The sequence below is a fragment of the Psittacula echo genome, assembly GCF_963264785.1.
Source record: "Psittacula echo genome assembly, chromosome: 5".
NCBI classification, from domain to species: domain Eukaryota; kingdom Metazoa; phylum Chordata; class Aves; order Psittaciformes; family Psittacidae; genus Psittacula; species Psittacula echo.
Window position 1 is genome coordinate 41,921,165 of NC_137739.1, and position 26,826 is coordinate 41,947,990.

Consider the following 26,826-nt stretch of genomic DNA (forward strand, 5'->3'; position numbering starts at 1 on the left):
GATTATCACAGAACTACAGCTCTGCTCCACTGTGGCAGTCAGGGTTCAAACCCAGTTTTTTGTGTCCTCCCTGAATAAGTCTTCAAAAAAAAAAATACTCCAGACAAATGCCTGGCTTCATGAGTGGAGTTGATGGGATAGCATTTTACCCCTGAACTCCAAGAAGCAAGGTGTTGTAGGGCACTGATAGGGTCTTAATCCCAGATGAAATGTGAAATTACCAAAATACATAACCTGGTGAGGGCTGAAAAGTCCCAGCATCTCATGGAAATAATAACAAAAAAAGAATGCTCTACTGAACTGCACACAGTGCAGCACAAGGGCTGTTTGCAACTGCTGTGCTATTCAGATGGGGAAAAAAAGTATTCCTCAGCTTTGACTAGTTCAGCTGTAATCCCCCCTAAACGCTGCTTCCGTTTTGTCCTTTGGGAGGTTAGAGTGCTTAGTCTGTATTTTCAGTTCACTCATGATACTGACTGTACATGAGGGATGAGCCCTAGGTTCTACATACTATTTCCCTTCCTGTCCTCTTCCCCACCCCAAATACCCTCTTAAACCACTATTTTCTTGGTTCAAACAACAAGGCTAAACAGGTGAAATTTTAAATAATGATTGAGGATTTTTTTTATTCATTTAAGTTTCAATATCATTACAGAAAATGTTATGGTACAGAGTTGTTTAACATTAGTTTTATTTCTTTGCTCATTTAATTTCCACACGAATGCTGGTAACACTAATATCTGTACAAGATCAGTCTTTGATTTTTTTTAGTTTTCAGTTCTGTACATTTTTAAATGTATTGGTTAAAAAGGCTGTCAGCACTTAAGGAAGCAATTTTTTTGTTTGTTGAAATAAAAGGTATCCAGTTACTGCCCAAGAGTACGGAGCTGGGTGGCTGCCGGGACAAGAGAGATCCCTGAATGCGCAGCGAGGTGAGAAAACCTCGGGGCTTCACTGGGTTCCCAGTGCAGCCACTCCGCTTTTGGCACTGTGCACATCAACACGAGATACAAGATAAAGAACAAGCAGAAGCTCTCTGTGAAGCAGTTATGAAGCATACTAATAAGGGAAATCCAAGTGTTGTCTACGCTAGTATAAATAAGCAGACAGCCTTGTTTTAAGAGCATAAGTAGTTGTATCTTAAAGATGAGAAAAAACACAAGTTCTGCAGGCACCTACTGCTGTCTACTAAAAGCTACCGCTATTAGAACTAGCATCGAACACACAAAGCAATTGCAAGGAAAGGAAAAAGTTGCTTTGATATAATCAGAATAAATTTCTTTGTTAAGATTTGTTTTAAAGGTTTTTTTTAAAAGGTATTTATTTAAATTCCATTTGAAATATAATTCAAGATGTTGACTATACTGATCAACTTTTATCCAAATCAGAAAAACTAGCTGTGCCGTTGCATATTACAGGATACAGTCAATGATATGTGGACATGCATCAAAGCTTCACTCTTGCTGGTGGCATCATAGCCTTCCAATGACCATGACATCCACCACCTCCCCCTTGTGAAGTTCCACATACTGCTCTGTCTTTGGAGGTAGCATCAACAGTCCATTGGCACTGCGCATACTCATCAGACGACTGCTCATCTGATTCCCTACAGGAGAATGAGAGAAGATTTTCAGTTAGGTTTTCCACTATTTTCAAATGCTGCAACAAACCACGCGAGAAACAAGAGCTATTCTTATGAAGATGTTCATGGTGCTAACTTATTCATAGAGCTGGGCTCTGACTGTTACAAGGTGGATGGAAACACAGAACTCTGCAGAGAATTAGTCAGCCTCTCTTTGCCTTGGCTCTCAAAATCTTCATTCCCAGTGCTGACTGCTTTCCTATCTAGCCTTCCACATTAGCTATACCTTATATCTTGTCAGAGTAAATTGCTTTTCTGTTGGAATTTCTAATCCTATCAAAATTACTTTATTTTTCAATTTGTATACCTAATATGGTTGTAGAAAGACTAAAATCAGCACACTCTAGAATGTTCTTAATACACTGTTATAGAGTAAATAGAATAAATTTATTCTCTCTGAATAGTCTCATTTAGCATTACTAGCTTAGCACTAGTAGCTGAAGTAGCTGAAGCCACAAGTGCTGATGGAGAAAACTTTTGATAAGACTAATGCTGCTAACACAGAACTAGCTGAATCTGGCAGGTGTGAGCAGAATGAAGAAGATAAGGACCAAGGAAACAGCTCCAAGAGAATGAGGTAACTTCAGAAGAAGGCCTGATGGCAAAGAAAACAAATAAGAAATCAAGAGATGACTAACCAGAGTTAAGTGATTGGACTTGGGGATCAGGTGCCACATGGTATGGGTATTATTGGAGGGCATGATTTGAGATAGGGTTCTCTCTCCAGAGGCACCCAGCTTGAGCTGTAACCTGAGAAGTAACAAGATAGGAACTGGAAACCTTCACTTTGACTTCACACTTTTCAGCACGATCCTAGGGTTGGACCATAGGTGGCCAGCTGAGTAAATCCATAACATACACCACCTCAAAAGAATGAGTTTCTCTGGGACACTGAGCTTCACAACGTGCCCTGAAGAAAAACAGTATCATATTGGTAGCACTGACAAAAAAGAAGAAAATGCAGTAAGATGTTGTGTTCTTTAGTTTCTTGGGTTTTAAACCTCCAGACTGACAGAGAAATCATTCCAGACAATCTGTCTGTGTAAGAAGTGGTGCACAATAAAACAAGAGTTAAACCAAATACAGCATTATAGATGCAATACCTTGACTTATACCTGGAAGTATGTCAGAGGCTGTGTGATCTTGGAAGTCAATGTTAAGAACTTTCTCTGAGTAAACAGTAAGATTCATTTCAGCTAATGTTTACCCTGTGAAGAATTGTATAGAGTGCTTTGTATTGAACAATTTGGATGCAGCAAAAAGACAATTAGTTGTTTAAGGACCTCAGTCTCTTGAGTAACTGGCAGAGTCAGTCTTCCAGTGCTATACAGCTAATAAAGTATTCAAATATAGTATTTACCTCAACTGCAGCTGAGTATCCCTAGGTGGCAAACGTGACTAAGAAAAGCCTTGGTCTGCTTTAAAAGAACATATACAACCTCTGCTATCTCTTCTACTTTTCCAGTTTGGCTAGAATCACACTTTTATCTGTATTGTTCCTACCTAGGCTTCAATTTGTGTTTGATTAGTGCATGCACAAGAGCATGAGTAAGCAAATGTGTCTGTGAGTGCAAGTAGTATGGGTGGATGTTTATGAAAAGAAATGTATGCACATAGCAAGCATACAGGTGTGGTGTGTATATAAAGGCAGGTTATTCAGATAAAGGAAGTTTTAATGGTTAAGTTGGTAAGTCTTATCATGACTTTATTTTATAATAATGTACATAGAATCATAGAATCGTAGAATCAACTAGGTTGGAAAAGACCTTTAAGATCAAGTCCAACCATACCCGAGGACTGCCAAGGCCACCACTAAACCATGTTACTAAGGACCTCATCTACCCATTTTTTGAACATGTATGGATGTGCACAAGTATGTCAGCAAATCAGCCTGAATGAGGAAGGTTATGTGAAAAAATGTGTGCACACTCTCGGTTGTTTTTAGACATGTACGTAGGAAAGCAAGGACCTGTGTGAGTGTGTCTGCCAGTTTGTGTGATGGGGCACTAACCTGTACTCTGTGCCCAAGGTAGAGGTTCTTGGTGATGCCAAGTCAGTATGCACCGATGATATTCTGGGCGGGGGTCCAATTTTACATCACATGATAACTGTAGAATAAAAGGATGAAAATGTCACATATTCAGACTGCACTGTCTAAGATAACAGAATCATCTGCTCAATTGTTTTTCCTTAAAAATAGTCTTCTTAAGGACTTGCATTTTGAGGTCAGATGGTGTCTAGTGCAAGATCAAAAGCTGCTGAAGGCAGAGACTGCAGTATTTAAGGAAAATACAACTGTGATATTATAATATTGTTCCTTTACTGGGATTTTAAAAATAGTACTTCTCTGGAAAAAAAGCTTTTTCATTTCTGGTCGCTGCATTACACTGCATAAACATAAAAGTTTTATTCACATTCAAAATCCTGCTAGCTCTGACAAAAGGGAAATGGCCATTTTTGAAATGAGAAGACATACAAGGCATGGCTCACAATGGAATTTAATGGAACACATTGGAAAATTCACGCAAAAGGGAGAGTCACTACAAATTGCTCTCTGTTTCAGAATTTTAGCTGTAGGACAAGGAAAAATCTGGATGCCTGAGGAAGTGTGCAAGAGACACGGGATAAGCAGCAAGAGAAAACTGCATAGCCATGAACACTAGGAAAACTAGAAAAAGTAATGTGTCCCTTGGTATTTTATTTTAATCAAAAATAGGAGAATCATACATTATAACAATATACCTTGCATCTTCATTAAACAGAGTTACAATGCTCATGATTTCTTCTAAAAATGAAATGAATAGTTTAAGGGACTTATATTGCTTGGGGGGTGTGTGTGGAGTAGGGACGCATGTGGGCTACTTGTATAAATAACTCAAGAACAGAAAGGCTTTAAAGTTGTATTTTCCATTGCTAGTACAGAACTATCCAACTCTTCAGGTATTCCCAGCTTACTCTGCATTTTTTCCCACAGGTTAAAGCCATTTGTTGGTTTTTTTTTTTTTTTTTCCCCAGGAAAAGTGTCCTTTCTGCCTGCTTGGCAAACGACTGCAGCTGCACCTCTGTATCTTGCTCTATTAAATGGTCATCTGACTTAGAAATTTTGGGACACAGAGATTGAGAATGTGTCTGTTTTGTGTGAACTTCCTTCGACTTGCCAGAATTAGTCCAGGGGTCAGATTCCACAAACAAGACAGCCTTGCAGAGCCTGAAGAGCTGTGCTTCAACATCTTGAGAGATTTTTAAAAAGAAAACAAGCTTCTTACCCTGGCTTTGATGATGGTGGGCCGAGGATCGAGGATACCCTGCATTTTCCTCAGTGCGGGTACAACAAAGAGATTACAGGTGACAACAGCTGAGACAGGGTTGCCTGTAGGACAAAGAACAGTTGGTGGTGACTCCCTCTTGATTTACTCTGTGAAATGTTGGAAGTGATCTAATGTTTTTTTATAGCAATTGCACTTCTAAAGGACTCTAAAAAGCTTTTCATGCTACGTAGAGGAAACATTTCATTCAAGACTGGAGTGGCATATGGGGCCACTGCATACATGGATAGGTCCTAGCTGATAGGGCTGTTGATTCATGATTAAGGTTTTCAAGACCTATGGAAAAATAACTTTTAATTCTCTAACAGAGTGGCAAAATGCTTTAGTACAAATTCTGAGGAGAATCCTACTGATTTATATGTTTTCTATTGGCTTGTAAGAGACGTGTATGACCAACATCTGTCAAACACCACTTGATTCATGCATCTGCACTTCCCTAGGTGACAGTTCTAAAATAAATACTATGATCAGACAGATGATCCATTGAGCTCTCCCCTGGAAGAAAATGTACTGTAGCAACTAAAATAAGAGAGAGAAAGAGCACTAGAGATGCATCTGAAAACCACCAGCTTATCAAGAACAGGATTCCTTGTGTAGTCAGGAATCCATGCAAATCCAGAGCAAGAGAAATAAAACAAATTCTTTCTGATTTAGAGGAGAGAGATTTGTAGCCAAACATTTCCCTAAGGAAATGTTTATTCTGAGCGGTGATTTCCAAGGAATCGCAGCACCAGGTGGTGAAGCGATGCTGCCCTCTTTTGGTTTCACAGTACGGTCACGATTGAATAAAAGAATTCTGTGACATGTTCCTTGGCACTCCCTCGCTTTTATCTCCGTTTTCAGTATGTCAGAGTGGATGCACTGACTTATACACAGACAATATTTACTGTGAAGGCAGAGGGAGCTGTGGGAAAAAAACACCCCTGCATAGTACCAGTTCCAAAACCCAAGGAAATTGTTGAATGGAAGAAAGTGTTGGATGGAAGAAAGGCCTGTACACTGGCAAATTCTGAGGACTGGAACAAGAAATAACTCCTCAATATACCCCTATAAGTCTGTCCCTTCTGGAAATTTCTCAGAAAACCTTACAGGTACCTTCCTTAGGGATGCCAGCACCAGATGTAGGTGCTGTGAAATGTCACTATTTTGTCTCATATCCATCATATATGCACGACAACAAAATTAATCCACAAAACATCTTACCTGGGAGTGCAAAGATTATTTTTCTTACGCCATCAATATCCAGAGTTGCAAAAGTTGTTGGCAGGCTATGGAAAAAGAAAGATACTTAATATCTGCACTAGACTTCATTTGAACATTATTATGTTATTATTTAAAACATTTGGAAAAGAAAACAAAACAGGATCTCTCTCAGCAGTTCGTTAGCACCTGCTGCTTATTCCATACTGGGGGTGTAATCTTCTCTTTGCGATGACAGAACTATTAAGTTTTTCTTGGTATTCAGCTATGAAGTTTTAAGTAGATGACTTTCCTTGTGAAACAGCCAAGAACAGATGAACTAGTAATCAAAAATCTAAATCCTGTCTTCAGGTTAGGAGCCAATTAACAAAGAAACAATACTGAAATGCATTACAGAGCTGTATTCGTTTTCATATAAGGCTCTCCAAATTCTGTGTAACACTAGTAACTCTAATTTGCCTTACTCCAGTGCCTACAGCAGTAGTGATAATGGAGCAGTATTTCAGAGCTGCAAATGCTAGCTAGTCTGCAGATGAACACATTCAGATAAGCAGGCAGAGCTGCAGTCAGGTTAAGACCTATGTCTATCAGTAAAGAGCTCTCTCCGTCTTTCAGAGCTGCTCCCAAGTGTTATTTAGTGACTTGTTATCAGGGCTATTACAAATAGGACTGGTTAAGACCTATGTCAGGTTAAGACCTGGTTAAGGTTAAGACCTATGTCTATCAGTAAAGAGCTCTCTCTGTCTTTCAGAGCTGCTCCCAAGTGTTATTTAGTGACTTGTTATCAGGGCTATTACAAATAGGACAGAAATGTGATGGCTCAAGAATGTGGCTGGCAAAGAAAAGGTACTCATCTGTGAAAAAATGCTTTCTATATACCTATGTTAATAGCATCCTTTTAAACATTAGAAATGATACTTTGTAGGAACAATAGTTAGGCCGAGTTTCTTGGCTTTATCTTGAACTAACAGCAGGTAACAGTGGCTGACCAGAAGCAATTCTGGAGATTTGCCACACTTTGATCATTACTACCTAGTTTTGTATTTGCTAGGACTAATCAATATCCTATTTTACCAAGGCAAGTTGGTGTTGAAAGTTTTTGTTTTGAAATGTCTCTAACATAATGGGAACTATGTGCCAGACCTCCAAATCTTATCACCAGTACAGAAAATGAGGTACAAAAAATCGAATAGCTAATTCATATTTACTGAAAACTCTGAATTCTCATATTAGAGTTCAACACCATCACGGGTAAAGTCTTCCAGTATTTTCTCCTGGCAGTGCTGCTAGACAAGTTTCAACTTTACATTATCTCAGCAACTTTCAGATCAAGTGGAAGAATGGTAAATCCCAGGCATCATGCTGCAGTAGGGTAGCGCATCAAAATACAGGCAAACAAAGCAAATTCTGACTTCACTCTTGGAACTTAGTCAAGTGAATTCTTCCCAATATAGTAATCACAATTAATCTCTAAGGCCTTTTAAGATAGAATTAATAAAAACTGAGACACAGTATTTGCTACTGCACTGCAGCCAATGAAAATGAGCATGCTTACATTCTCAGTAAGATTAGATGACCAAATGCTTTGGTAGCAGCAAGAAATAACTTTCTTACAGAATAAAATGAAAATGAATGCTTGGGGAAAATAAATTTCTTAAAGCTTTTCTGGCTAGTTATTAAAACTTTATTGCTACAAGTCTACAGAGGGATCACCAGAAGAAAGAACTAAGTTTGCTTTCAGGTAAGCCAGACCAGAATTTAATATTCTGAATTTTCTAAATCAGGTTATGCATTCTTGTCAGCAGCAGATCCCACTTTTGGGACTTCCCCATATTGGCTGTAGCAGTAAGACAGAAGCAGTGAGCAATTTCCATGCCTTCATCCAGCATGGGAGAAGATTTCAGCCCACTTGTTCCCTTTACGTAAGGGAGCTGGTGGTCATAGCAGCAGAAGCACTAAATCCGCATGGGCTGTATTCAGAGACAGGAAAATTTTTGTCTGTTTTCACAGCAAACACCACTTTCTGTTCTGCTCCCTGGCAACAGTTACAGGCTAGAGGGAATCATTCCTCAAAGCTGCACTTGGCCTTGTGTTACTGGGCCATGCCAATAACCCAGCTGGCAAACAAAGTGCACTCCATTGTTAGTGAGGCAGAGCAGTAGACATCTTTCTGCTACTGTACTGTGAAAGGGAACCTTCTATTTTACATACACATAATTTTCATTTTCTCTACAAAGCACACTTCCAGACTCATTAATTTGCAGCGCTACAGCAAAGGAAAGCAATGCTGAAACAGTTTTCTGAGGCAAACTAAACACATAAAGGATTGTGTTTATTTTAAAATTACTATGCTCAATATGTCAGATAAAACTCTGCAAATTAGCTGTCGTTTCACCTCTCTCAATAAATTGCTTGTTTGTAAGGATACGGCTTATGCAAACTTTGAAGTGAAATGAGATGTTCGGTAAGCAAACCAGCAGCTAAATGTCCTTATGTTTCCCAGTTATTTCATAACAATGTCAACATCTGAGCTCTGTGATCAGAGTGAAGACTGTGGCAACATTTACAGTATGCTGGTTTCCCGCCAGTCCCCAAGCTTGATTTGCAACAGTTTATCAGAAAAATATCTTTTACTGATAAAAAGTAACCCCTCTGTTCCAGTTAATTTCACTCATAAAGATGCTGAATAGTCTGAACAGGATTGATTTTGCTTCTTTTCCCATATATATTTATCATGTGTAGTATATTTGGAAAACTGAAATGTACTGAAGCGCTTCTACAGGACATTTGGCCCACTACAGACCCCATCTACGCTGCCTAAGTAGAAAGATTTCTTACCCTGGTTTCATAAAAACTCTGCCAAAGTGAATCTGTGCGTGAAGATCAATATCCAGCACCTGTTTAAGATAGTCCTGTTCAAATTCAAAAGAGAAAATCAATTAAGTAACATCAAAGTGGCTTACATCATCTAAGCATTCAAAGCGATTAATTAATATCAAGTGAAGATGAAAGACTTTTCATATCCTGAAAGTGCTACAGTCCAGTGGGGAATTTCCAGTACTTGAAAAAAGTATTTTCAAAAAGATGTGGTGAAGAACAGACTCAGTTTCGGTGCCAAACCTGACTCCATGAGGACATAGTAATGCATTTACTTAAACATCGGCTGCAGCACCAGAATCTTAGAGAACACCACAAATACCTACTACTAAAACATTCTCTATGTCAAAGATGGAAAAAACCTGTATGGTTCAAAGTTAAGACTTAAAATCATCAAGTTATTTAATTTTTGCCATGGAAGCTATCTAGCAGTAGATTTAGAAATCTCCTAGTACTTCTGAAATCAATACTGTACTGCAGAAATCATAGTTTTCCAGGATACTGTAATTACTGCAATTTCTTGGGGACACGATCTAATTCACAGTGGCTGGGGTTAACAGTCCTTAGAAAGAAAAAAACTGTGGGTAGTTTGTGTGTTAAAGTTAAATGATTTTGCATAAATACAATTGATCCAGTTATTAAACCAAATTGAATTACTTGTTTAGTCTTTCTTGAAACTTGCTGTGCTTCAAGATGTAGTATCCTGTCTGTTGTGTTTAGTGAGATTAAAGCAAAGGACATAACAGTCATCTGTGGAGAGAGATTATTGTAGCAGTAAATCTGAAGTTCCCTTGCAGTTTTCCCATCTTTCTCTCTCTTTTTTGTCTTTTTAGTGTGTGTTCAAATACTCAGAAAGCAGCAACTTTTTTTTCAGCCAGGCATGAATTCTAAATAATTTTTTACTTTCTATTTACTTTCTGGATGTTCACAGTTATTTCATTAAAACTGCTGAAAGCTCAAGTATCAGAGGGGTAACCATCAGGGGAATATACAGTCTGCTGTTGCCTCAAATTCAGACTGGAGAGAAATTAGCCAGAAGGCATGAACACCTGTAAGACCACCCAGCAGTCCGATCACTTCCAAGTGTCTCTGTCTCTACACTATGTTGCCACGTTCCCAATTTAAGGAGGAGCACTTTTCCTTGATTATTTTTCTAAGACTAGTGAGGACAATAATGGGATTGAAAGTAATTGTGTAACTACTTATCCATGGTGCACCCAACAACATGATTTCTACTCAAAAAAGTGACAAAAACAGCACTCATGTTTGCCATCTCCAAATGACTGTCTTTAGTATCTGATATTATAAAAGGAGAGATGTTTCTTTTTACCTGCCAAACTCACAGACTCAGCCTGGGATCAAAAAGTAATCTGAGTTTTCCTTGAGTCATGATTAATAAATGTCCTGCAGGTTCATCTGTGCCCCACCAGCATCTGTGTATCCCTATTTTCTTTGATGGTTTTGGCACAGGGATTATCAACAGGAACTCAATCAACAATTCTGTTAATGATTCAAAAGGCAAATATATCAGCTCACTGTGTCTCATATGTATTGTCTCTGTAGGACTATCAGGTGCAAAATGTGATAAAACTATTTTTGTAACAGATACAGCTTTGGCATATTCAGGAGATAGATCTGCTGAGCAAGAATGAGCTATTCATATACTCAGGTTGCTTTTCAAAATGCTTTCAAAGTAGCTTTATTCCATCTACTTTTACCTGCTCTAAGAATAAAAAGAAGTCTGTTGCCTTCATGTGCTATTAACCAAACACCTTACTCATCATAATTATATAAATTATTCCTTAAATAAAAACACATTTGCAAATCAAGAATTAGAATTTTCCCTGTTGTACAGTAATAAGAACATAGGGAATGAGGATAGTGCTGGAGACTATTTTCTTGATTAGTTCACATTTAAGTGTTCCAAAAAAAGTAAGATCCCTTTTTAAATAAACATTAATACAAAGGTAGAAGCTCTGACGATAGAACCTGGCTCGACATTCTTAAATATATTGTAGGAAGTCATACTTAAATTTAGCATACCTTTTCCCCCATAGATACACCTCCTGATGTAATGATGACATCAGCACGGCTGATACCCTCATTCAGTGCATTCAGTAAATCATCTGGGCTACAGAAAAGAACAGGCAAATGCATTAGTGGCATGGAACTGGTAGGAGTTATAGTGTAAGCAAGTGTCTGTGTGCACACAGATGTACACACACACATGTATTTTAAGAAAGAGATACAGCTCTTGGATAATATAAGATCTTTTCCTTATCAAGACTCCACCCTGCCCTACTCAGTACAGTCGCATTAAGTGAACACCACACTGTTTGGCACCTTTCTGTCTAAGAGCTTTGCAACAGGAACATTGGGATACTTTAGGCTGGGACTGAAGAACACTAACATAGGTGTCAAAAAGTATGCAATTTGCACAGTAGGTAGCAATACAAATTATGATTTAGATGAACTGACAGGGCTATATAAAGGGGCTTGACCCATGAAAATTATCGGCCACCAAGCAGGCTGCAGTACTACCTGTCTAGCTTATTTGATGTGTGCAAAACTAGCGGTAAGACTCCACTTCAAACTTTCATTAATGAAAAGTGGGAATAAATCCTTTGTCTATCTTCTCCATCAGAGGGCTCTGCAGCAAAGCCAGCTGTACATCCACTTCATCCTGAAAAAACACAATCCGTCCTGTTCAAATGTCTATTTAACTTCCCGAGTAACAGTGTAAGGGGAGACATGACGTTCCTCCATACAAAGAGTACAACTGCGAAGATGAAGGATAGAAGCTGAGTGTATGTCAGTTTTAATGTCTTAACTATTTTTTTTTCAGACTAAACTAGTGCAGAAACTTAAGAATACAACTTATATAAGACCAAAGGAATTCAAAATAATTCTCAATTTATTAAATGACCACTTTAACATCTGTGAACTGACCAGAAGCTGGCCAGTTGCTATGACTGTATGTAATGTTCCCTCAACAGTATGTTTTCATTTCAGTGATTCTCAAAGTTTTTCATGGAAGGCTGTTCCTTCTTAGAATGCTAGTGATTGTATATTTGCCTAGAATACAGCACCTCAGTTAAATGCCACACTACAATTACAAAATACCATTATTGGTTATCAAGGCTTTGTAGGCTGCAGGTGGCATATGGGCTGTCCTTTGGGAGCTTTGGCTAGATTTCAATAAAAGATAGAATCACTGCAGTTATTTTGGGGGTTGAGCTGGACACAGGAAAATCAGAAATACTAGGCAAGTCCTGGCTGACCTTTCACAGACAGAAACAGTGTATTTTAAAAGGTCTCAGAAAGAAAAATCCTTTCTTCTGAGCATCCTGTCTTTGCCCATGGTTTATTGAAATCAAAGCAGCAGCTAGCATTATGTGGTGCTGTGCACACTACAATTTATGTCACACAAGAAAGGCTTTGCTCCCTCACTGAATAGTTATCTCAAGTGCATGCAACCCTGCACACCCCTCACCTCTCACCAGAAAGCCCTCACATGTCCTCTCACCTGGTCATACCTTAACAGGCAGAAAGACTCAAGACCCTTTCTCCTCCATGTCCAGTGACTGATGCAGCATCTTCTTTGGTATCACAGTGTGGTTATTCTGGAAAACTTTTCTATTTGTGTTTGGCTGCATCCGCTGTTTAGGGTCATATATCTTTGTAAGAGGTAGGCAACAAACTACAGCAAATCTGCCCTAAAGAAGGGCAGATTGTTGATGCCATACAGCAGGCTACAATCAATCAGATAGAATTGTACCCTACCATTGTTTTAGAAGAAACAGTGGTTTCAGGTATTGTGGTATGCCTCCACAATTTTTATTTAGTGTACTGGGTATCTCTGATACTCTAAATGGCCTATAATGAATGGCTGAATTCTGTTTTCTTTGGGAGAAAATACAGAACACATGGACTCAAGCAAAGCCATCTTCTTTGTTCTTCAGGAAACAGACATTTTCTCAGCTCCCCTTTTGAAATCTCAGGATCATTTTATCCAAAATTCAGCACAACTCTTCACTAATTGTTGAAGGCAAGAGGAAAGAAGCAAGCCTGCTCTTGGCCACTGTCAGTATCTTCTTCAGAACCAACTGTTTCATATTGATTGTCTAATTAATAATCAGTATGTAGTAAGATACTGCTTAAGATTATTATAGAGTGTTTAATAGAAAGTCTCTCAAGATCTAAGTGTTCCTTAATCCTTGCCAGTGAGGATTGGACTGCAGACTGGAATGCAACAAGGAATATGTATTCTTTGCAAAGTTTGATAGAGGTCTTCCTGAAGCTCGATGACAGTCAGACACACTACTATTACTAGGCTAAGACTGCTTTCAGTGTATTTTTCTCATCAGGTTGTGATGCAGCTGAGGACCTTCTGGAGCTTGCTTCAGGCTGTTTCATTTTATCTTGCTTAATTATTTAAGAGTTATCCATAGGTAGCAAGACCACCTGTCTGAGGACATCCTAAGTCTGAATTATGAAGCATGCTTGGTTTTGGTTGTGGTTTGAGAATAATGGAAAACAGTGAAATGCAGCCAAGTGTGTATTTAACTGTTGTTAAACAGAATGGAAGTTCTCCTACCTACATACCAAATATATGTATGTGTGTGTATATATGTAAAATTACTTAACAAAGGAAAAAAACAAACCCAAAATAAACCCAAACCAGATGAGGACTCAATTGCACCTTTGTTTATGAGGGTAGCATATCACTGGAGTAGTTAATCATATATTTTTTTTTATTACATGTCACGTAAAACATTGAAATTAGTGGAGTTCGTGCGTTTTTATTTTTAGCATTTCCAGTTGAATGACCTGTATAATATATCCCTTTCTTTACCATCTGTATTGTGCAAGACATTTAAAAATTCTACTACTAAAACTTTAGGCAACCAATAGCACTGCCTATCACCTTCAGATAGTTGCAAAATGCACTGAATCCTTCCAAAATCGAAGATGTGATAGAAATTTTATTATAATAAGTGGAATCATTATGCTAGCTTGGCTTTTATTCTGACAGAAAGAGACATTTCCAGAATTCCCTCTCTTTTCTTTGCAGAAGGTTTCTCTCTTTTTAACACATTGGTCACATTTCTTTTTGTCACTCAAGTCTGTCTAACTTTCTATTCTACTTGAGTCTGGCAGTTCCATGACTCAGCAATTAACACAAAGCATTCCTTACAGGAGTCATCTGCTGTAATCTTCAATCAACACTGCAGCAAACATTTTCCTTGCCTTTAGTTGAATGAATGCAGAGAGTTATCATTCAAATGGCTATTAACACATATTTGATTTAATCACATAAGAAGATGCTACTTCTTGTTTAATTTGTTGTATAGCAATGAGCAGCTTCTCCTCTGGATTGTCATGGAAAAAGAATAAAGTGAAGACAATTAACTCATGAAAGAATAGACAAAATAACTTTGGCATCTGAGCATGAGAGGAAAAGATTGTTCAAAAAGGCCTGTGACAAATCACTATGAAGCTGAGAAATAACACTCACTGAGCAGGTACAAATCGCAAACTATGTTCTGGCCGTTGCCAGTGACAGGATACAGGATTAGCTAGACTAATGGTCTAATTTAGTATGATAAATCCTTTAAAATGTCTTGTGAAAGTGCTACTCTTGGATTTTTTTCCTTCATGGACAGAACTGTAACAGGTCCGCAAATATAATGGTGAATACCTTAATCAATGTAAAGTAGACTTTGATGGGAAGTCTCACTTCCAGATGGCAAAACTGTTCTGTTTCATTTGATAATTTTCAAAGTCAGAGTGACACTGTGCACAAGAAGGGAGTGCACTTTTCTAACATGCTGCAATTGATTGCAAAAATTACATTCCCTCTATGTTTCAAACTACATCCCAGCACCTTCTGTAAATACAACTAAGTTGTTTTAGAACAATTACACAGTTTACGAAACTATTCATATAGGTAAGAAAGCACAAATCCAACCTTCTTATCAACAGTAGAAAACCCCATCTACAGCAGATTGTGTCTGTACAAATATTATATGTATTGTACGTATATTTTTGAAACTGCAGACATAATACTTTGCATAAAGAAACCATGTACTTTTAAGTATACCTTTATATTATCTGCTAATTTTGTCAGTCTGATAAACAGAGTATCGACGTCACTACCTCAATTTCCTGACCCTCTTTATACAGAATGGAGCAGAATGAGCAGTACAATCTGGAAATTACTCGAAGGCTGTCTGCTGTATAGTGGCAGCGGGATGTGTAGAATCCAATAAGCAGATGCATGACATTGCAGTTGACATGCCACTTGATTTCATTAATTTGAAGAGAGGGCTTGCAAGATGGGAGGATACCAGAATAGGAACGCTTTCTGGATTCATGAAAAATTCTGATTATCAAAGCTAGTTTGTGGAAAACTGTTACACAGCACTTGATTACTAAGCTGTCTTTGAACTGAAAAGATACGAATGAGCTTAAAAGCTTGAGCAGGAAAATTATGCAAGCCTCATTAAAACAGACATCAGCCATGTAGGAGATTTTTTTCTTTATCTCCCTCAAAAGAAAGTACAGTACAGCCAAGAATTCTCAGTGTTTTAAGTGCCATTTTGAAGTACCCTAAATTACAGTGTAATTTTCTCTTTCAAATAGAAATCAACATCTGTTAATTCACTTCTGTTGATCCTATTGTGTGCTTCACTGTCATTAATTATAAATCTGTCAGCCTTTTCAGTGATACAACCCTTAACACCAGCAGTTTGATACATGCAATTAAAATGCTCAGTGTTATAATTTAATTTAGAAAACAAGTAACAACAAATGGTGATCTGCATCACCTACTACTTTGCAATAAAATGAGTTATCCCTGTAAAAATCAAACTGGAACGTGCAGTTAGGACTGACTTATCAAGCCATTGTCAAAGTACAAAATCCACAGTTCACTACTAGTTTCCTGGACCATTTCCACTAAGTTCTTTGCCACAGTAGTCTCATTCATTCAAATTAACCTCAATACCTGACAGTCATTTCCAGTCCTTGCTGTTCATTGCCATACACAGCTATTACTGTTGGGTGGCTAATAGAAACACTTGTACTGTACTCCAGCTTTTATAAATCCAGGTCTTCTGGAAACCCATACTTGCAAAACTTGTGTACACAAACCATCACAGCTAGCCCCTTAAACCTGAGTGCTTTATGGATATATTGGACCCAGATACATAAAGATATGCATGCACTATAATGCACCAGAGGCATGCAGAAGTGTCTATTGTGAGTACAAAAGCAGAGCTCAGTAACCTTTCTTGCCTACTGCTTTACTTTATTTGAAAGCATCTCAAGTATTTCAGTTATATGCTGAAATAATGACCCCTTCAGACACGAATCCTCACAGACTCAGCAGAGCTACAGGTTCCTGGATGCACAGTGAAAACTGAAGTACTACCAGTGATCCTACATCAATCACACACTAAAGACCAAAGGAGACCAGCTGCTCCTCTAAACTACAGCAGTTGACTTCCACAGCCTATGCGCCATCTGTAGGTACCCTGAGTTTAGCACATTCTGGCCATGCCCGCACCAACTGGGAACAGTGGTTCGTGCCAATTTTGCATCTTACGAGGTCTTTTTTCTGCTAAACAGATCTCCCAGAAGAGGATATATAACTAAGATACACAGACCTGCCAGAAATTCCTCTTGTATGCAAAGATCCCAATCAAGCTTCTAGTTCCACATAAGAAAAAAAAAGAAACACCTCCAAAAGAACGAAGACTTTATCAGCGGAAAACTTTCATAAAAAACAAAACACAAAGATACTATACTTACTGTACTCACTGTACTCAAACAGAGAGCTTATCAAGCTCAATGACATTTCTGTTTGAGGAAAGATGGGATATGGATTCGATCCTTTATGATTAACTTTTATTTTTCTTCTTGTGCTCATTCAGTTGAGGTGACAGATTTCAAAATGAATAGATGAATGCAGCTAGGCATAAAGACAAAGCCTGTCATACACTTCTCACTTCATGGCCAACAGGAATATTTTGTATATCAGTAATATGCAGGATGCAGACTAGTGATTAGGTGCTATACTAGGTTTAGCCAGCTAAAACCCATCTTCTGTGGAATGTAATATTGAATGTAATCTAATGAATATATTTCAATGCATGTATTCAATGAATGAATATTTGAATGCAATAGGAATTCTCTGTTTTGACTAGTCTGGTTTTCTAAGGCAGAAGAAGATCTGATTTTGATGATGCATGTAGGAACATATGGGCACTCTTCTGAAACTGTATTTGTTTCAAAATTCTCCAGTGTATTTCATCATGTTCTCACAATGTTTCTTCCTTCTACCTTCTGTGGTATTTCCCTAGATCACTTTGAACAGATGCACTATGTTTTCCCTAAGAATATAGGCCAGCTTGTGAGGAAAGCTGGAATAATTGCAGCAGCTTCTGGCTTGGTCCACATGACTATGTAAGTTTTGTCTATCTGATAACAACATAAAAGAATCTGTCTTTGCTACTTTTTGCTAGCCCTTTAACTGCTGCTGCTGCAAATAATGCAATTTTGCAGAGTATTCTTTTTCATGTTACATTTATGAACTCAAAGAGACTTTGATCAGAGGTCTTCAACTCTTGCGGAAGTTACCATGAGATCTGCCTAATGACTTCAGCTTTTTTTCTGTCTCTGTATCTTGATGACAATGTATTTTAGTCCACTGTTTTCATGAACTATTTCAGAAGACTTCCATTCATATATATGCCAGAACAACAAGAGAGTAGAAAGGTCAGAAAAAGAGATAGCCATGGGAGTTCCACAGGAAAAGGTCCCATGTTGCAGAAGCCAGGTGCTTCTGTACTACGGAACATTCCTACATGAAGGAATTTACATTGTTGATGGTTGGGTCCTGAGCTGCATTCTTGTCTGCTGCTTGCGTATATTCATCTGCAAGCATTTGCTTGTGAATTGTAATTACTATTTTTTTCATCAATGCTGAAAGAACAGAAGAATGAATGAAGACCTTGGGCCCACTGTAGGAGAGGATCTGGTTCGAGACCATCTTAAAAACCTGAACGTACACAAGTCCATGGGGCCTGATGAAATCCATCTGCGGGCCCTAAGGGAGCTGGTTAATGAAGTTGCTAAGCCACTGGCCATCGTATTTTAAAAATCGTGGCAGTCAGGTGAAGTTCCCAATGACTGGAAAAAGGGAAATATAACCCCCATTTTCAAGAAGGGGAAAATGGATGACCCGGGGAATTACAGACCTGTCAGTCTCACCTCTGTGACTGGCAAAATCTTGGAGCAGATTCTCCTGGAAGGCATGCTAAGGCACATGAAAAACAAGGAGGTGGTTGGTGACAGCCAGCATGGCTTCACTAAGGGGAAATCCTGTCTGACCAATTTGGTGGCCTTCTATGATGGAGCAACTGCGCTGATGGACAGGGGCAGAGCAGTTGATGTCATCTACCTGGACTTGTGTAAAGCGTTCAACACTGTCCCACACGACATCCTTGTCTCTAGATTGGAGAGACATCAATTTGATGGGTGGGCCACTGGGTGGATAAGGAACTGGCTGGATGGCCACACACAAAGAGTTGTGGTCAATGGCTCGATGTCCGGCTGGAGACCGGTAACGAGTGGTGTCCCTCAGGGATCGGTGTTGGGACCGGTCTTGTTCAACATCTTTGTCAGTGACATGGACAGTGGGATTGAGCGTGCCCTCAGCAAGTTTGCCGATGACACCAAGCTGTGTGGTTCGGTTGATACGCCAGAGGGAAGGGATGCCATCCAGAGGGACCTTGACACACTTGTGAGGTGGGCTGATGCCAACCTTATGAAGTTTAACCCTGCCAAGTGCAAGGTCCTACACCTGGGTGGGAGCAATCCCAGGCACAGCTACAGGTTGGGCAGAGAAGAGATTCAGAGCAGCCCTGTGGAGAAGGACTTGGGGATGTTGGTCGATGAGAAACTTAACATGAGCCAGCTTCAGTGTGTGCTCAGCCCAGAAAGCCAACTGTATCCTGGGCTGCATCAAAAGGAGCGTGACCAGCAGGTCCAAGGAGGTGATCCTGCCCCTCTACTCGGCTCTTGTGAGACCTCACTTGGAGTATTGTGTGCAGTTCTGGTGTCCTCAACATAAAAAAGGACATGGAACTGTTGGAACAAGTCCAGAGGAGGGCCACGAGGATGATCAGGGGGCTGGATCACTCCTATATGAAGACAGGCTGAGAAAGTTGGGGCTGTTCAGCCTGGAGAAGAGAAGGCTGCGCGAAGACCTCATAGCAACCTTCCAGTATCTGAAGGGGGCCTACAAGGATGCTGGGGATGAACTCTTCATCAGGGACTGTAGTGACAGGAGAAGGGGTAACAGGTTAAAACAGGGGAAGTTTAGATTGGATATAAAGAAGAAATTCTTTACTGTGAGGGTGGTGAGGCACTAGAATGGGTTGCCCAGGGAGGTTGTGAATGCTCCATCCCTGGCAGTGTTCAAGGCCAGGTTGGACGAAGCCTTTGGTGGTATGGTTTAGTGTGAGGTGTCCCTGCCTGTGGCAGGGGGGTTGGAACTAGATGATCTTAAGGTCCTTTCCAACCCTGACTATTCTATGATTTTATAATTCTAACAGGACCTCTGATAGAACAGGAGCTTTGATAATTCAGGTGCTGTTGATTATATTAAGCCCTGAATGTAAGAAAAAGCCTGAGAACAGCTGGTTGCATTAATTAATAAATTATCCCCAAATACTTTACTGGCCGAAGAAAATGAATCCTATCCTAACACTTTCCAGAAGTCTGTTAGTTTTTCCGAGAAGTTGGCTGGCATTTCACTGGTAAAGATAATAGCTTCTGTTTTATCTTCCTTCTTATAAAAGAGGTGAATCTATATGGATTCACTGAAAAGTTTTCACTTTTGGAGTGAAAAATATTCAAGAGTTGTAGCTGGGTTGAAATAATATAATATATATAGAACTTACATAATATATATAACTGATTATACAACTTATATATAACATATAACTTAGAAAACTTATTATATAACTTATGTATAATTGAGTGAAGATTACACCACACAATACACTAATCAATGTCTCAATAATCAGACATTGCTCATCAGTAAAGATGACAGGGCACTGGTGAATCTGAAGAGTAAAAGTGGTTCGGCAGTTAATTCTTTCACACATAACTGAAAGTAGAATAGTATGAATAATGTAATTAGTGACAATCGCTTATATGTTGCAAACAGTATTACATGCAGCAACATGGTATTTGGTACATTATGGTATAATGGAATTTCTTACATTTTCATTTTGCTTTAACTTCAATTTTAAGTAAATTTTAAATAAACTTAATCTGAATTTAAAGTAAATTCATCCCTTGTGTAAATGGATATAACTGCCACTGAACTACAGTATGGATGTCTCTATGACAGGTAGAAATGCAGCCCCTAAAGGCAATGCTTCCAAATGGAGGCTTTCTCTGTAAAGCTCCACCTTTTACAGAGTCACAACTTAGTCACTTGGAAAAATGTCTGTTTTCAGAAGAAAAAGGAGTTGGAAGCCACAGGTCAGAGACAATATAAAAAGGCCTTTTAAAATTCCCTGTCATCAGCTACGTCTTAAACCAAACAGTAATTTTTTTAGAAAATGTCAAATGAAGTATGACATCGATTTTTGTTTACTTAAACATAGTACAAATTATCCAAGAAGAGTAAACTACAGTTTATTAGAAATAAGTGGAGAGAAGGAACTGAAAGAGAAACTTACTCTGTCTGAGACCAGCAAGTCAATTTTTTGACAGTCGTTAGTTGACGGAAGGAACTAGACCTTCATTTGTCTCTAGGATACTGGACTATATTCCTTCAAGCACAAAGATGGGAGCAGAAGCATTTTCTTACTGCTCATGCTTTGGGTAGCAAGGTTTTGTTCTAGGGTCCCATTTTCTTTATTGATGCTTGCCCCAGCACTGATTAGAAGCGCCAAAAGGCTCATTTAATGTGTCCTCTGGATTTAGGCTATTAGCAATGATATGTGATTTCTATGAGGTATTCCAAGTTGATCACCCGCTTGGTAGCTTCCAGCTTCTAAGCAATTTCTGATAAAGCAGACAGTCTATATTATGTTCTTCACATTCATCTAAAACGTTTTAAAGATGACAGGTTCTCATAAGCTAACTGCAGTTCATTTTTGGGGGATGTGTAGTGTACAGCTTAAGATTCTCATGGGTTGATCTCTTCAGTCAATTTAATGAGGAAAACCCAAATTAATGACAACCTGGCTTCAGCATGAACAACCAATTGCTAAACAATTTTAGAAGGCTAAGGATATAGCAGATTGATTCAATAATGAGTACAGAAACTTGTTTCTCTAGTATGCAAAGTAAGCATTAAGCTATAATTCAATCCTCCAACTTTTTGTTGTAAAAACAGGCCGATTAACCTCAGTGAGGATCCTCACAAGAATGAAGTTTTTGGGTACTAGCCCACCATAGGTTTTTCATTACTTTTCAGCCTGTATTTAATTCCTATAAGAATCAAACTATAGAAAGTAATTTTTCTGTTTGCTAATGGAAAAAATGACAGGTGGTACACTCTCCCTCTATTATCACTCCTGCCCCTTTGGCCTGTCTGTGATAGGAGGTAAGTTCTGTAAATTAATCTATATTATTAAGCCATCCTCCTAAATAAGATCTAGCATACAACTGTACATGTATTTTAGAAAAAAAGTGTACTGATAGTTTAGAGATTTCATGAGCATTCCAGTTAGCCTGCTCTAGAGATGATCAGCACATTAATGGAAGAACAAGTATGCAGGTATGACTGAAGAGTCTTAACTGTGATTTCCCTAGAGCCGTACTCTGCTACTACCTTCAAGCAGGTTTCTTCCTAATTTGCTGTATTTTTAAAGGGAAAAGACTTGATGGATAAAGATATTTGCTGCTACTGGTGAGTAATGTAAACCTTCTTGGTATTAACAGAACTTCAATTTTACCAATGTTGTGGAGCCATGTATGTCTACAGTGCTCTGGTGCATAAGAACTTAACTGACAAGGCAATGTTATTTAATTGACAGAATAAAAATACCATTTCCTTCTGTATGGCAACAACCTGTAAAATCTGTGCTCCAAGCTCTGTCCTGACAGACATCTAGTCAAGCCTGCCTGTGAGCATGCACGTGTCTCAACTTCCCAAGTGTTTTAAAAACAGTGCTCACCAATCTGGTAGGCCTGTCTCCGCAGTGTTCTGGAAGCTCTGTGTCCCTTCTTCTTTAAAAACATCTGGCTTCCTGAGGGTAAAGGAAGCAGAAGGGGTATAATAAAGAGCTAGGGAAGGAGAGAGGCTCCTGGAGTGAAAGGAATACTTTGTGCCCAGCTGTGTCCCCCTTAGTGGCTCTGAATATTCAAAATCGTCATGGGAAATGCTTCCTCTCTGCAAGGCCAGCCAACAGAAGAGACAGGGAGTGCATGGGAACGCTTTTCTGTCATAGTTTTGACAGGGTTCTCACAAGGATGAAGAGTGAAGTTGTGGATGAATTTAGGCTCAACTGGGCATGCCAACAACGCATAGTTCATCTTTTCTTGCAGAGTCTATGGAGAAACCTCTTTACTCTTGACTTGCAGGCAAAACAAAATGAAGCATTAAACACTGACATTTTGGAAAGAGGACCACAGATAATAATGTGAAAATATTTGCAGATGTGCCTTATTGAAACATTTTTACTCACGCTTTCTAGCTTCTTATTCAGGAAAGGGTCTCAAGGCATATTAAATGTCACCGTCTTGACTAAAAGGGGAATGGGATGTATTTATCCTAATTTTATATCTCCATAGTCAGTAAAGATGCCACTTCATTCATGAGAAGCTTCATACTGAGCTACCCTGCCCCAAGAGACAGGATTAGAAAAAATGTCCAAAACTGAGAAAGTTACTGCTATCAGGACATTATTCAGAATTATATTTTGCTATGAATTACTATTTTATGAAGACAGCATTTCCTTTTACATACACTTCTTCCAAGCCAGTTTCACTGGGAAGAAATAATCATTAAATAGCATCCTTTGTAACAGAAATATGAAATAAGCTGAAATCTGTCTAGATACTCTTAAATGTAGGACAAATAAATGCAAAATGTAAAACATCTTCATTAGAAATACAGATTTATAAATGTCTCTTAAAATAAAACCCTAAAATAAGATGTTCAAGATTGAAATGGACCAGGTCATGAATTGTCATTGTGCAACTCTTGAGCCCTTCTTTTCAGCAGGCTGGACTGTTAACAATAACAATCTCCCTCCACAGTCTCCAGCACAGGCTCAGTTCATCCTGAACATAGCAGCTGCTGTCTATCATTTAGGTTGGACCAGATGATACTTGATGATACTTCAACCTTGCATTCTATGATTCGATTCTGTGATCATTTCAAAGATCACTTCTGGGCACACAGAGATCTTGTCTGACTGAGGAATGTGAGGAGAAGACTGGGCCTCCATGCCTGCACTATTCTTACACTGTTACGCATGCACATGGACACTGCTACATGAAGTCTAAAATACTCTTTATCGTCTTCTAAATCCTTGTCTGGTTTCTCCTCATATGTCATCACGGAAATGGTATATCAGATCAGATGCATACTAATGTTGTTTGGAAGTCATGCAAGAATGTTAAAATTATTCAGGTTATAAGTTTAGGTGTCTATATCTTTCTGATAGTTTTCCTAAGATACCCATTTCCTCAAATGGCTTCAGTCCCTTATTTGTTCTTCTATTCACTGCCAGAGAACAAAGTCAGTCTTTGGGGTCACTATGTCAGGAAGCGACATACAAAAGACTTTCAGATTTCATAAGTGATCCCAGATTCTGGTTTACTCATCAGCATTACAGGCAGGAGTCTCAAAAATCAACAACTTTTTCCAGCAAGGTTCTAAATCCTAAAAGTACTCTGACTCTCACAATATTCCTCTCCCAGAAGACAGACTGAAACTACAGATGTTTCTAAACACAGTGAATTACAGAGATAAGGAAAACAAAAGCATCTTATTGAAAATTACAGAAAGTTTTACATTCATTTGAGCATCACATATTAAAATACCCAAAGCTCTGACTGGCACTCTGTTTTTAAAGATAACTGTTGCTGCATTATTTCTGCTGATACTGGTCTTCTGAGTTTGTGCTTCTACTACATATTGCCCATTAGCAGAACATGAAAATTAGTTTAATTCTCTGAAGTAAGGGTTCAGAGATGATTTGTGAGCAGGAGAAATAATTTTGATAAGTCTATTTGATTTGGTACTTATTAAAATCTGGGACCCTCCCTGAATTTGCTTCTGTTTGAACTGTAGATCACATTGAAATAAATATCCAATCTTGCTTTTAAATGAATTTCTATCAAAGCATTTAATATAGTTTCCTATAAACTAATTACTTTCACTGTTTACAGCCTGAAACGCTCTAACTAATATCAAGCTATTGCTGCTGAATAGAAACTTTATTCAAAGTTTATTCTCCATGTGGCTCAGTATTACTGGAATGTAATCAGGTCATTATGTAAGATCTTTGTTGAACTAAACAGTCTGAGTTCTGATACTTGTTGGAACATACAGTCCATCTTTCAACCACTTAAAATTAATGGCTCTTCTCTGAATTCTTGTTATGTTCTTTTCCTGGGAATACAAAGGTAAGATCAAAAATAACCTTTCAATTCTACAGGAGACTTAGCTCTTTATACATACGCTAGAACTTATATTCAGCAGATTTCTTGCTCCTATTCTCAAATCTTCTCCTAAATCTTTACTTTTTAGGATATAGTCCTCTATCCTGTAAATCTTGCTTACATTATTTAGTGATATTATATATATATATATATGAAAAACCATACTTGGCTGTATGAATGATGTACTAATAAAATTTTCTAAGTGATTCATTTGCTGAAACAGTGAGCCATCTTTAATATTCACCACTTCTTTGATCTTTATTTACTGCCTTTATTAGCTTAAGTTATTTTCTTCTAGAGTATTAATAGTAAAATGTCAACCTTGAAAAATTTCTTAGTGACTTGGGAACCCAAATTCCTGTATATGGTATAGATATAAAGGATGTTGACAGTAGTGTAAGTGAATGGTATTTTGGCTTCTAGAGGCTGAAGTTCTCTTCTAAACAGAACTTATGTCTGCAAGTATTTTTTTTAAATGTTAACACATGTCTCAAAAACAGAGTAGTTTTTATTTCTCTCCAATAAGTACAGTTACAGATTACCTCTGTTTTCAAATACAGGAGGATTTTCACAGTATTCTGTCCTCTTTACTATTTGATTTTTAGTGTCATGTTCTACTACTGTGATTCTATAAATGCTAATTCAGGAAGAAGTTTATGCTTGTGTTGAGGACAATTAGGAGAATGACACATTGTTCTGCATTAGCTTTGCGCTTGTCACCTCTACGGCATAAAATTTTACTACCTGTCACACTATGTAGTTTCCTACTGGTACAGAAGATCCCCTGGGCCTTGCACTGGCCCCTTTCACAGGTTCTTTTTTCCACCTCTGTTTTGACTCAAACATTTCTTTGTGTTTTCTGAATATGTGCATTAGATGAGATGACAACTTATCTGGAGTTGGCCCTAATGATTATCAAGAGTTGTGACAGATATTAAACATTTCTGCTTGAACAGAATATTCTTCTAGACAGGCCACAATGAAAGAGAAGACCTCCATGTCTGAATCACCTTCAAACTGTTACCCAATGTCACTGGATTCATCAGGCTATGATCACACTTTATAATACCATCATTCTTTGAGCAGATCTGGAACTGAATTCACTTCAATAAAAACTAATATTGTGACATTTGATTTACAGCCTTTTCTCTGACAAGCCTTTTCTGGCAGTCATTTGTTAAATGATACTACTACTACTAAAAATTCTGTTCACAGTATATTTGATTATACCCAAGTTGGACATTAAACTGGTGCTTGGAGAGGCTAGGATTCTGTGCCTGCATTCTGTCTATAACTCACTCATATGATAATGCATGTCAAGTTGATATTGCATGAGAAATGTTAGAGTTAGAGCAGTTTCTCTGCTCTTTTCTCTTCACTCCAGATGTTCCATATGAATGATAATACTAGTAATTACATGCAACCCACACAAGTACACAAGACTTAAACCTCTTTTTGAATGTAAAACATAAAATTAAAGCAGACTAAATCCTTTAATCAGATTGTAGTATCCCTTCCAAAACATGGAAAGACTATTTGAAAGCCTTTATTTTAGGGATATCATACAACAATACTGTCACAATAGCAAGGGTGATTTTTAATGAGTTTACCTGTCACTTAGGAGCTCTATTTCGTCAAACAATATTGTCAAACAATATGTGATAAAACAGACATATATAAATGAGAGACTAATCAATTTTAATGTAGAAAAGCTCTCATATGCTGCTGATTTTATAACTATTCTGATAAATTTTAAAGCAACTGAGCAGATAAAGATGCAAATTTCCTAAATTTTTCTCCTATGGGGAGAGAGATATTCTTTCTCTTTCCATTGTGTAATCACAGGCTCATACATGAAAATGCATCTGGAAGCAGCTAATGTTATACTTGAGAAAAAAAATGCAGAGAAGGGGAAAATGCACTCAAGTAAACAAAGGTAAAACTAAAGGAAATTGAATTCATTACATATGTAATCAAAGTTCTTTAGCAAGTTTAATAAAAGAGCCTCTCATAGAAGGAAAACTGTCATAATGGAAGATGGCTTTCTAAAACAGAGGTCCATGCTATTTTGCTAGGGCTAAA

General features: G+C 38.2%; 1 protein-coding gene across 6 annotated transcripts in view; it reads right to left on the reverse strand.

The window, feature by feature from the left end:
• Positions 1 to 1,472: 1,472 nt before the first annotated feature.
• The window catches only part of GPHN (gephyrin), a gene marked incomplete at its 3' end in the record, with an annotated part of 311,539 nt that continues 286,185 nt past the window's right edge, over positions 1,473 to 26,826 (reverse strand). For all 6 annotated transcript variants that reach the window (XM_080619965.1, XM_080619964.1, XM_080619962.1 and 3 more), the window contains 6 exons: positions 11,089 to 11,176; positions 9,007 to 9,080; positions 6,172 to 6,236; positions 4,909 to 5,012; positions 3,654 to 3,750; positions 1,473 to 1,606 (listed from right to left, as the gene is read on the reverse strand). In XM_080619965.1, coding sequence (XP_080476091.1) covers positions 1,473 to 1,606; positions 3,654 to 3,750; positions 4,909 to 5,012; positions 6,172 to 6,236; positions 9,007 to 9,080; positions 11,089 to 11,176 — 562 coding nt within the window. The remainder of the gene's footprint in view (positions 1,607 to 3,653; positions 3,751 to 4,908; positions 5,013 to 6,171; positions 6,237 to 9,006; positions 9,081 to 11,088; positions 11,177 to 26,826) is intronic.